Source organism: Ursus maritimus, unplaced genomic scaffold (assembly GCF_017311325.1).
Source record: "Ursus maritimus isolate PB19 unplaced genomic scaffold, ASM1731132v1 scaffold_2, whole genome shotgun sequence".
NCBI classification, from domain to species: domain Eukaryota; kingdom Metazoa; phylum Chordata; class Mammalia; order Carnivora; family Ursidae; genus Ursus; species Ursus maritimus.
This window is the reverse complement of record NW_024424452.1, coordinates 14888119-14900651: the sequence shown is the minus strand read 5'-3', so window position 1 is coordinate 14900651 and position 12533 is coordinate 14888119. Positions and strand designations below refer to the sequence as shown.

The 12533-nt window shown below is 40.8% G+C and overlaps 1 protein-coding gene across 3 annotated transcripts in view; it reads left to right on the top strand.

Annotated features, from left to right (window-relative positions):
• The window catches only part of LOC103670173 (S-adenosyl-L-methionine-dependent tRNA 4-demethylwyosine synthase TYW1), a 202241-nt gene that overhangs the window by 85036 nt on the left and 104672 nt on the right, over positions 1–12533 (top strand). For all 3 annotated transcript variants that reach the window (XM_040634988.1, XM_008698566.2, XM_040634987.1), the window contains exon 11: positions 1641–1750. In XM_040634988.1, the coding sequence (XP_040490922.1) occupies positions 1641–1750 (110 nt within the window). The remainder of the gene's footprint in view (positions 1–1640; positions 1751–12533) is intronic.

Sequence of the window (12533 nt, the reverse complement as noted above, 5' to 3'; positions counted from 1 at the left end):
TTTTATTTATTTATGTGACAGAGAGACAGCCAGCGAGAGAGGGAACACAGCAGGGGAGTGGGAGAGGAAGAAGCAGGCTCCCAGCGGAGGAGCCCGATGTGGGACTCGATCCCGGAACGCCGGGATCACGCCCTGAGCCGAAGGCAGACGCTTAACGACTGCGCCACCCAGGCGTCCCTAATTCAGTATTTTAAATGATTTTATTTTATGCTTAGTCTTGGCTTATTATTTATATACCTTTAAAATATTTTAGAGATTCTCCTAGGGTTTACAGTATACATCTTCAATTAACCAGAGTCTACCTTCAAATAATATACCACTTCATGTATAGTGTAAGGATTTTACAACAGTGTATTTCTTATTCCCCTCCACTGTCTTTGGCTATTGTTGGCGTAAGTTTTACATAAGTTGTAAACCCACGGTACATCGTTACTCTTTTTTACTTACACTGTCAAGTTATTTTTAGGTAAATATGATTTTTCCCTTTTCCCCCCTTTTCCAGTGCTCATTATTTCTTTATATAGATTCAGGTTTCTATCTATTATATGTTTCTTTAGTCTGAACAATTCCCTTTAACGTATCTCGTAAGTATGTGTATTTTGGGCCTATTTGTGTTATCCCACAGCTCTTGGGTGCTGTGTCCCTTTTTTTTTTCCACTTAAAAAAGAAAACTTAGTGTTTTTGTTGGCTTATTTGCACCAGTCTCCAACTTTTTTTTACTCTTTCCCCAGCTGTTGCTAGTTACTGCTGAATCTGTCGAAAGCCTGTTTTTTCATATTTATCATTTCTTTTTGTGTATTGTGATTTCCATCTCTCTGCTGAATTTACCCATCTGATCTTGCATACTACCCACCTTTTCTATTAGGGCTTTTAACATATTAATCATTGTTTTTAAAATTCCACTTCAAATACTTTCAACACTTGTGTCAAGAGTTTGGCTCTGCTGATTGCTTTGTCTGTTGGAAATGTGTTTTTCTATGCCTCATATTTTTTTGTTGTTGTTGTTTAAAGTTAGACTTATTTACTACGTTAGAGACTGAGGTGAGTGATTTTTTGTGTTTGGAAATCAGTGCACCTTTCCTTTTGGCTTGGCCTTTCTTTTTGGAGTTTAGGTTAATCAAGTCAGGAGCTGGGCTTGAGTTGAGACGTGTTGTTTCTGTGCTCACCCTCATTGTACCACTGGCTTAAAATTCCATTAGGGGATACCTTAAGTGTGGCATAGGGGCTGGTTTGACAGAGCTTTTTTCTCAGTGCCTCATCCATCCTAAACTTTAGGTGTTCCCACTGTGCTGCCTCTCAGGGAGGGTCAATGACTGTGATTTTGCAACTCTTCCAGAAATATTCTATCAGTCATTAATGGATGCTTGTTAGCCTGGTGGTGGGTGATGGAAGAAAAGGTTGCACGTTTCTTATTGTTCTAATTAAACCGCAGTCTTAGCCAGGCTCTTCTTCATCTAACCTTCTCTGCTAGATATCATGACCTGCTACCAATAGCTAAACTCTTAGGGGGAAACCAACCCTGATTTTATGACATTGTGGTTTTACTACGATGATTTTATGATTTTACTGCTATTGCATAGTGAATGACTAGCTGAGACGTTATTACAGAGTCCTTTAGAACTTTTGCCTCTTGTTCTCAGGCACCACACCAATCCAGTGGGCACCGAATGGCGGTGGAAGATGGACCAGCCTGAGATGATCTTAAAGGAAGCCATTGAAAACCATCAGAGCATGATTAAGCAGTTTAAAGGTATTTATCTACCCTCTACAAAGGAATGCTAATTAGCATGAATTAAACTGGCTGAGAAATTGCCTCTTTGACAGGATTTTGTCCCCACTGGCAAATTTTCATATAGGGAAGTGAAAACTTTGTAGAAATATTACATACATTTTGGCCTTTTTGTTTTTACTGACAACTTCTATATCCCATATGATGGAAGAACTAAAAAAAATTAATTCAAAGCTTAGCAATTTAGAATATGGTACACTCAGCCTGTAAGTTTTGCCTGGGAGTATATCATCATGCTTCCCAAAAACTTTCGATGTTGTTCTGTCTTGATAAGCACAAAGCAGCTTAATGAATGGACAGAAAAGTTTAGATCATTGGAGAAATCTTAAATATTATCAGTTATGTGGTATTTGGAAAGCATTTTTGAATAAATGACTTATAAAAAGGAGGGATTCTATTAGTATCACATGATCCATAGTGATGTGAAAATTCTGCCACTCAGTTTCTAGAAATTCCTAATTCAGTTCTGTTTCATACTTAAAGGTGTTTGACTTTACTGGAGGTTACTGGTTCTCAGGCTTTAGTGTGTGTCAGAATCATCTGGAAGGCTTGTTAAAAAAGATTCCCAGCTTCCTTTTCTAGAGATTGGTTCAGTAGGTCTAGAGGTGGGACCCAAGGATGTGCATTTCTACAGCTTTGCAGGTGGTGTTGATGTTGTTGAACTGGAGTCCATACTTTGAGGCCCATCGCCATAGATAGATATGGTGGCCTTAGAAAGTGCTGGCTTTGTAAAGCGATAGCTGCATATGCTGAACTGAAATTTGTTAGGTTCCCGTGACATCTGTCTGTCTCCACCTACCACTTGGAAGTCCTTCTCTCCTCTATTTTCCTTTCCTTTGCTATGCAAAAATTCATGGTAAAACATGAATTTTAACCAAGGTTGTGTTGATATAGACACTCTTGTGGTGTTAACTTCATATGTGGAAGTGTTTATAGACCCCAGTAATTATCATTTTTTTTTAAAGATTTTATTTATTTATCTGACAGAGAGACAGCCAGCAAGAGAGGGAACACAAGCAGGGGGAGTGGGAGAGGAAGAAGCAGGCTTCCAGCAGAGGAGCCGGATGTGGGGCTCGATCCCAGGACCCTGGGATCACGCCCTGAGTCTAAGGCAGACACTCAACAACTGAGCCACCCAGGCGCCCCAGTAATTATCATTTTGAAGATCAGGTGATTCTTTTATGTGAAGAAATTTGTCAGGTCACTGCTTCTTGAGATTAAAGTACTTCTGATAAGTGTGTGTGTGTGTGTGTATGTGTGTGTGTGTGTGTGTGTGTGTGTGTTTAAACACACCAAGTAGTTCTCAGTTCTCAGGAGACACTGGCTGGGTGTCCTGTAAATTTAATTCAGTTTTAACACTACTGGAGGTAGCGCCTGAGCATGCGGGTAAGGCTTTGGTCCTGTAAGACTGCCCCACGTCAGACCCCAGTCTCTAGTCGGGGTTGTTACCTGTGCTTCTGACTGACTGGCTATAAACTGAAGGTTCCCACTACCTCCTGTTCAGATTTGGTTAATTTGCTGGAGTGGCTCACAGAACTCAGAGAGACATTTATTTACACTTCCCTGTTTATTATAGAGGGTTGTACAGAGGATTCAGATGGATGGCCAGGTGAAGAGGTAACATAGGGCAAAGTCTGCAAGCACAGCAGCTTCTGTCCCGAAGGACCTGGCGTCCATCACCCTCCTGGCACGTGAAGGCACTCAGCAGCCTGGAAGCTCATCAACTCTTACTGTTCAGGAGTTTCTATGGAGCCTAATATGTAGCCCCACGTCCCCTTCCAAGAGATTGGTGGGTGTGGTTGAAAAATTCCAACCCTCTAATCACTTGGTTTCTCTGGTGACCAGCCCTGTCCTGAGGCTGGTTAGGGGCCCTAAGTCGCCTCATTAGCTCTAGTGTGCTCAGAAGGGGCTCCTTATGAATGACTAAAGATACTGCTTTCACTCAGGAAATCCCAAGGGTTTTAGGAGCATTGTGCCAGGAAACAGGGCCAAAGACCAAATACATTGCTTATTATACCTCAGTCCTTTTTGTTACTGTTCTTTTTTCTTATGAGAAATTGAGAAAGGGAATGCAAATAATGATTAATCAATAATAATTTATTAAGGATAATCAGTCAAGGGGCACCTGGGTGGTTCAGTCCTTAAGCGTCTGCCTTCGGCTCAGGTCATGATCCCAGGGTTCTGGGATCGAGCCCCGCATCGGGCTCCCTGCTCAGCGGGAAGCCTGTTTCTCCCCCTCCTACTCCTCCTGCTTGTGTTCCCTCTCTCTCTGGCTGTGTCTCGCTCTGTCAAATAAATAAAATCTTAAAAAAAAAAAAAAAGGATTATCAGTCAATAATTATACCTTTATTTTATTCTTTATGAATTTTCTAAGGAATGCAGACCCATGCATATTTGTGTGTATCTGTGTATGTGCTGACTAATTTTTGTACATCTGCAAAGATGCTAATAAAATATTTAAATTTGTATCTTGACTTTTAGCCTCAAGCACTTTTTTTTTTTTTTTAAACAAATTACTTTCTCTTGTGTGGATAGAGCAGCGTCTCTTATCAGTGTTTAGGAAAATTATATGAAACTGGTGAAGACCTAAGTTTCCACATCTGGTATCTGACTAGCAGCACGCACTGTTGATTTAGTTAATATTGATTATTGATCTTCAGACAAATCATATGCCTTCTTTAAAAACTTCAAGGTGAAGTCTTGTTTTCTTTTGAATAATGTGTTGGTCAGAGTTCTCCAGAGGAACAGTCAATAGGATGGTGTGTGTGTGTGTGTGTGTGTGTGTGTGCGCGTGCGTGCGTGTGTGGGTTTAGAGATTGAGAGAGAGATTGATTTAGGGAACTGGCTCACATGATTGTGTAGGTTTGGGGTAGACCAGTTGCTGGAGGTTTAGGGAAGAGTTGCAGTTCAAATCCAGAGGCAGTCTGCTGGCAGAATCCGTCCTTGCTTGGGCAAGGTCGCCTCTGTTCTGTTAAAGCCTTCAACTGATTGGCTGAAAGTCATCCGCCTTATAGAGGGCAATCTGCTTTTATTCAGAGTTCACTGACTTAAATGTTAATCTCATCCAAAAGACACCCTCACAGAAATGTCCAGAATAATATTTGAACACATATCTGGGCACTGCGGTTGAGCCAAATTGACACATAAAATTAATTATCACGGATTGTGACATCAGAAGCGGGCAAATGCCAGAAATTTATCTGTATATTCTAGTAAGTTCGTTTTGTTTTAGTGCTTAAAGAGCCCATCGTACCCTTCAATAACGGGGTGATGACTGAGGATGCGTGTTTCCCGGACAGCTGGCAATCTTCCTGAGTGATTTGTGTCCCAGGCAGTTGGTGTGGGGAGGAAGCAGCCCTGAGGAGTAGGCCTTCATTCTTTCATTCTGAGATGTCCTTGATACAGGATGACAATTTGAGTTTTGACAGTTACTTTTCTGACAGGAGCATTTTTGCAAATTCACTTTAAATGGAAATAAGTAATGAATAAATCATAGGGCTGACTGTATTCATGTTAAGAGCATGTGTTAGGTGAACTCGGTGAGCACATGTTCTTTGTTGTCTGCCTGGCTTGTTCGAAGGGCTTGTCCTGTGCAGAAGGTGTATCTGGTTGGTAACCTTGTACTTACTTTAATCGGCAGGCATCTCAAATGGTTTGTCTTCAGGTTCCCATGGTGTAAGAAACAGAAGAGTTTTTAAAAATATATGTTGTCTTATAGGGGGAAGATAGATAAAGGATTGCAGAGAGAAAGAGTAGAGCATATCTGTGGACAAGTGAATCCTGAATTGGGGTTAAAATGTCTAAGGGGGAGGGAATGATCCCCCCCCAATTCAACAACGACTATCAACTTCATTCTTAGAAAAGCTGTTATAGAGGGGCACCTGGGTGGTTTAGTCATTAAGCATCTGCCTTCAGCTCGGGGCGTGATCCCGGAGTCCTGGGATCGAGCCCCGTATCAGTCTCCTCCACTGGGAGCCTGCTTCTTGCTCTCCCACTCCCCCTGCTTGTGTTCCCTCTCTCGCTGGCTGTCTCTCTCTCTGTCAAATAAATAAATAAAATCTTTAAAAAAAAAAGAAAAAAAAAAGAAAAGCTTTTATAGAATATCCACTTTGCCCTAGTAATTCCCCCAAAGGATTCTTTTTTCACATCTTAATTACTTGACTTGACACAGTGATACCATGTCAGCACAACAGCTATTCATTTAATCAACAGTAAATTTTCTACAAAGGTTTTCAAGTTGGAACTGGTGACCTTTGTACACCGGCACTCTTCAGGGTGCCAGAGCAGTTCTTCTTTAAAGTAGTAGTAGTAGAAATTGGGTTTCTGTTGGAAGCTGTGCTGGGTGTTGACAGGCTGGCACATGGGCATAAAGGAGCTCTCATTCATTGTAGTCTATGTTTTCACAAAGAGTGAGAACTGCCTTCGTCTTCGGTGTTTGATCGTGGTAACTATTTGTTAATGCTTTTTAAATTTCATTCCAAGCTTGAACAAGATATTACTTTTTTGAAAATCTGTCTTATTGCTATAATAATTATACTAAACCTGGCTGTGATACTATAGTATTAAAAGAGGAAAAAACCCTACTTATTAAAGGATGAAATACATCATTTGTAAAAATCCAGAGCTCTTCTAGAAAGCTGGTGGTAGTCTGCTGCCCTCAACAAGCATGTTAGTTGTTTTCTTTTTAAAATATCATAATGGGCAAAATTAGGGCATTTTAGTATTTTGGAATATTGGTGATGTTTTCTGTCTTCTTGGCTCTCAGCAGAAAGTAATCTAAACCATTCAAATGCATGGTTGTTGATTTTATTGTAGACATTCATCAGGCAATGAGATTTTGTAACTTCACTCAGTCTTTATCGGTGTACGTTATAAAGTTTTCTTTTTTTTTTATGAACCTGAATGCCTCCTGCAATCAGTGAATTCTCTTTGTTCTATCTTTTATTCGTCCCTAGGGGATAGGGTATAAATAAAACTGGTCCCCTTCCTTTCTGAATGGTGAGCCTCAGAGTAAAGATGGTGAGACTAATACAAGTCATGCTACTTGTTCCGAACCTCATACTCTCACCTGAGTGCGGTCCTGACACGGATCCTAGATGTGGGCTCCAAAGATGCAGATACATAACTCTAGATTTCATTTCAGTCCCTGGTGGACTCTGTTTTCTCTCTTCCCCAAATCTGAACTCCTCAATAGAGATCAATCTGGAGAGGTGGCTTAACTCATGTGATGTAGTTACTCCTGGAGGCCCTGCAGGAAAGTTCCCCTTTCTTCCACCCCCATATTAGAGTGTCCCTATTAGAGCACTGATACTATTACCTTGTGCCCCCTGGTGGCTTAAAAAAAGCAAAACAAAATTAAAAACCAAAGGAATGGGGTATTACTGGTTTCCTTAGTTAGAATTTGGGTTGCATTTTCCTATAGGAAAAAAAATTGATTAGTTAACATTGAAATAGATTTCTTAGTACTGTGGTTTAGGTATATTGCAGATTAATTTGGTGTTGGGGAGTTTGAATGGTAACTTAATCTTCATTTTAACAATATTGTTAGCTGTGGGAATACAAATTTCAGGTTTAGCAGAAATGCTTTAGGAACATTATAGGCAGTTTTCAAACAATCAAAGCCATTTCCGTCTTAGTTGGTTATATTCTGGATATCCTAACTTCATCCTCTCTTTAGAGGTTCAGTTTTAACTTATTAATAATTTCTCTTATTCTGGCTTACAGTCCTTTGTTTTTTAGTGTGCCTTTCTACCCCATGGTGAATACTTTCTCTCTCCCATGGATCTGGTTCGGTCATTTTATGATTTTGTTTTTGTGGAGGGGGAGACTTGCTGTGGGTATTGTCGCTTAGTCCCTCTGAGTTTCACGCTTTAGCTAAGTGGCCAGCGTCGAACAGATTTTGAAGATATTCTGATTTTTTTAAATGCTTCCCTTTTGTGCTTCTGTTCTCAATTCTGAGGGCAATTATTGTCTCTTCAGTTATTTAATTGAATCATTAAAATATCTTTCTCCTCATGACCTTTATTAGCTTTCCCTTTATACACATGCAGAATCAACTTTATATTGATTACAAGTGGGTCAGAATTTCAGTGCAGCTCAGCATCTGTTCAAAATGCTGCCTGTCCCCCTCGAAACACCCCCACACCAGGGAGAAATGTTCCAGAGTGGGGTGGAGGTTTCCTTAGGTCACTTTCCCATCAGTTCAGCAGTCAAGTGAGCAAACACTCTTTGTCAGGAACGTCCTCAGTGCTGAAGGTGCAAAGATGAAAAAGACATCATTTGTGCTAGATGTTTTTTTTTATCTATAGTTTAAGTTAGACATGAAGTAATGCAAAAAAATACGGGTCTCGGACAGATGGTTTTCACAAACAAGGTATGCTGAAGTACACATCCAAAGGAAACATGGGGGTGGTGAGGAAGAGAGCTCCACCTGCTAACTGTTTTCTGAAGGTTATTTATGGGAAACCTCACAGTGGAAGTGACTAGATCGAAGATTTATGTGTCGTTTAACCAGGAGGGTTCTTAGGAAAATCTTTGGCTGGGGACTTTAAATGTTATGAGAAGAAAGAAGAGAATATTTTATGTCTGATTGACCCACACTTTAGAAATAGGCATGAATACCCTATGCTGAGCAGTAGATCATGTTTTATTTTGTATTACTTGGTTTTATTGCTACGACAGAAGGATAACACTTCCGGCATCGTAAGTTTCTGCTTTGGCATCTTTGAGTGAGATAAAGTATGCTCCATAGTTAATCTGATGACTGTAGTGATTGTCCAGGATCCGGAAGCTATTCAGGATAAGAGAAATATCAGAAACTTGCTTAAAGAAGAAAAAAATCAGAACAACAAAGCTGAGTTTAGTAGTGAAGGGGGTAAGGTTTAGGGAAGCATGAGAATAGAGAGAGAGACAGACAGACAGACACTCCCCATGTGGAAAATATCTCTGTAGATTTGTTACTGAAATGTAGTGTTTGCTGTTCCCTGGACTGCCTTTCTGCTCTGGGGCTTCTTTCTATTAGAAATTTAGAGGATGTCTTCTTTTCTGACCTATTTCCTTGAGGGCAGTGAAGGAAGGCAGGAGATTGATTGGGTCCCTAAGGGCCTTGTTTTGGGAAAGATCAGTATAATAGCCTCTGGCAGTGAGCACGAAATACAAACGTGCTTTTTATGAAGGAGAGAACCACGATTTTATGTATTCTTCTCAATACCTTACTTTTGAGAAAATTAGGATAATTTTGAAATCCTTTTAGGAGATTTACCCATGGGACATTTTTGTCTTGGTTTTTTGTTTTTGTCATTGTCTCAATGGGCAAGTTGGTGTTTTTAGTTCAGGCTCTCAGAGAGGATGCCTGCTGATCCTTTGCTTTTGCGTTTTCCTCCTTCCCTGGCTGCTCCTTGGTCCTGTCCTCTAATGACCCCTTTTCCTTTCCCTAGCCATGCGAGTGTTCTAGCAGTCAGTTCACTTCTCTGTCTGCACTCACTGCCCTGGCAGTCTTATCCAGACCCGGAATAGAAGTACCATCTGTTTGCCAAAATGTTTATTTCCCCCCAGTCCGTTCTTCCAGAATCCAGGCTTGAACACTGGACACTCATTCACACATGTGTAACAGACATATCAAACTTTACCATTCTCAAATTGAGCACAAATTCCTTACCTGCAAAACCTGTTACCCTCAAAGACTTTTGTTTGTCTCAGTCGGGGGCAGCTCTGTTGCTCTGGCCAAAAGCTTGTAGAAATGATCAGTTGCCTCTCTTTCTGTCATATCCTACATCCCATCCGTTAGAAAATCCTATTGATTATAGCTTCAAGATCGATCTCTTCCTGCGGCCTCCGCCGTCACCACCTCAGTGGAAGCCGCCATCATTTCTTGCTTAGATTATACGATAGCCTCTTGCCGGATTAGCTGCTTTGCCCCTTTGTTCTCAGTTTGGCAGCAAATCTGATCCAGACATTTAGGAGGAAATTCAGATGATGCCACCTTTCTCAAAATCGTGCAGTGGCTACCCCGTCTCTCAGATTCCTTGAACATGTCAGCCTGCTCCCACCTTAGGGCCTTTGCTCTGCTGTCCACTGCCTGGAGTGCCTCTTGATTCTCTGGGCCTCGACCCTCATCTCCTTCAGGTCAGATCTCACCTTTGCGGTGAGCTTCTCCGGACTGCCCTTTCTTCGAGAAAGCTGCCTCCTCCTCTTTGGATCCCCGATCTTCTTTACCCTGCTCTACCTTTCCTGTTCCATATGCTTATCACTTTTTAATACACTGAAGATATGCATATCCTGTGTGGGAGCCAACAGCCACATGTGGCCCTTTATATTGTAATCAATGAAAATTTAAATAAAAAATTTTGTTCATCAGTCACACTAACCACATTTTAAGTGCTCGAGTCACATGTGGCTGGTGGCTGCTGTATTAGATTGTACAGAGAACATTTGCATCGTCTCAGAACATATTATTGGACTACACTGGTAAAGAATTTACAGATTTATCATGTTTGATGTTTATTCTCTGTGTCTCACAAGGATATAAACTTCATAAAGGCAGAGGTTTTTCTCTAGAGAAATTATTTATAAAATTATTTACTGTAGAAAAGTTGCCTAGAGCACTAGTTGGCACATAGTAGGTGATCAACAAATATATGTTGAAGTGAGTGGAATTACCATTTTATTTGAAGTAATTACAAGATTGAATTTCTGTGTCAATTTGCAAAGTAATTATTATTAAAATAAAAATACTTGTAGCTAACATTTTTGGAATGCTTATGTGCTGGGCCTGGCACTGCCCTACATATTTATTTCATTGAATTCTTGTAAAAGTTGTGGATGGGGGCGCCTGGGTGGTTCAGCTGGTTGAGAGTCTGGCTCTTGATTTCTGCTCAGGTCATGATCTCAGTGCCATGAGATCGAGCCCTGTGTCAGGCTCTCCATTCAGCACGGACTCTGCTTGAGATTCTAACTCTCCCTCTGCCCCTCCCCTTGCTCGTGCACTCTCCCCCTCTCTCTTTAAAGAAATAAAATCTTGAAAAAAAAAGGGTGCGTGTGGGTGTGTGTGTAAAATTCCCATCTATAGATCAGGGAATGGGCATAGAGAGGCTGAGTGGCTTGACCAAGGAAGACAAACAAGCTCGGTGGTACAGCCAGAATTTAGACCTGCGACACGAGACTTCCAGTGCTTAGGGCCCAGCCAGCGCTCAGTTATTTTATTTCCTGAGTTTCGGGTCAGTTTTGCAGTTGAGGTTAAATCTGTCCTTCTACTCATCTGCTCATTGGGGGAATTAAAGTTAATGATATTTTGTATAAAAAGGAAATGTTACGCTTACTGCTGAGTGGTTTTGGTAACATATAGTGAGTTAAGGATCATTTTTTTTTTTTAAACTTGATTCTTAAGATCTTAGATTTCAGTTACCTAAAAAATTATTCATTTAAAAATACTGGTGTGAAATACATTCTCAGAACTGCAGTCAGATCGTGATCACAGCAGGTATCACCTGCCACATTTAGATCGTTCTGATTTTAGCCTGTATTGTGTTAGTTTGATCTCTTGGGTATTTAGTTGCAGTTGCTTATTTCCACATAGATTGTGTGTGTGTGTGTGTGTGTGTGTGTGTGTATGTGTGTGTGTATGTATAAAATAAAATCACTTCCTGGAAACTAAGGTACAAATGAGCAGTGAAATCTGACTTTATTTTCTCCAGGTTTGTTGTTGTTGTTAAGGTGATATTGACTGGGGTTCCATCATTTTAAGAAACCAGGATAATGGCGGTAATAAATTCTTAACGAATGTTTCTTGTGTGCCAGGCACTCTGCTGAAGCCTTTTACATGCATTATCTCATTTAATGCCAACAAAAATTCTTGGAGGTAGGGACTTTTTACTTTTCAGGAAATTATGTTTCCAGGGAAGCTGATGAGTGGCTGAGAGGGAATATGAGCGTGCTTCCTCCCACCCCCAGTGTCTGCAAGGAATCTGTGTCCTTCAGAGACTCTATGGTTTGAAAAACAACCTCAAGTTAATTGATAGAAGTATCTGAAGTAAAGGAGATAGATTTTTTATTTCTCTTTTTATACTCGTTCCAAGTCTTCCAAATTCTGTCTTAGAATGAGGGACTGTCATGATCGCCTACTACATTTGAATTGAGAACAGTTCTCAACCCACTCTGTACACTGGAATCAAATGGGGAGTGTTCAAACAAATGCCTGAGTCCCATCCCCAGAGGCTTTGATTTAACTGGTTTGGAATACCACCTGGACATTGGGATTTTTACAAGTGCTTTGGGTAGTTCCAGTGTCCGGTGAGGGTTGAGAACCTGTGGTGTGTGTCAGTGGTCCCCAACCTTGTTTGCACATTGAAGCTTCAGAAACCACTGATGCCTGTGTGTCTCCCCCAGGATTGTGATTTAATTGGTCTGTGCTGGGGTCTGGAGTTTGGAAGTGTTAAGATTTTCCAGGCAATTCCACGGTGCAAACAGATTTGGGGACTTCTGGTTTATGTAGCGGTTTTGGACCCTGGCTGCACATTAGTATCACTTGAAGAATTTTAAACACTCCCATTATCCTGGTTTACACCCACCCCAATTAAGTAGAATGTTTGGCAGTGGACCTCGTTTTTGACACTCAGATGACTCTGGCATGCAGCCAAAGGGGAGAAGAGAAGTTCAGGGTTCTTCATTTTCTCTCCTATATACTTCTGGATCAACTCCATTTAGTTTCACAATTCAGAATACTTGTGGAATGAAGGGAGAAATGACT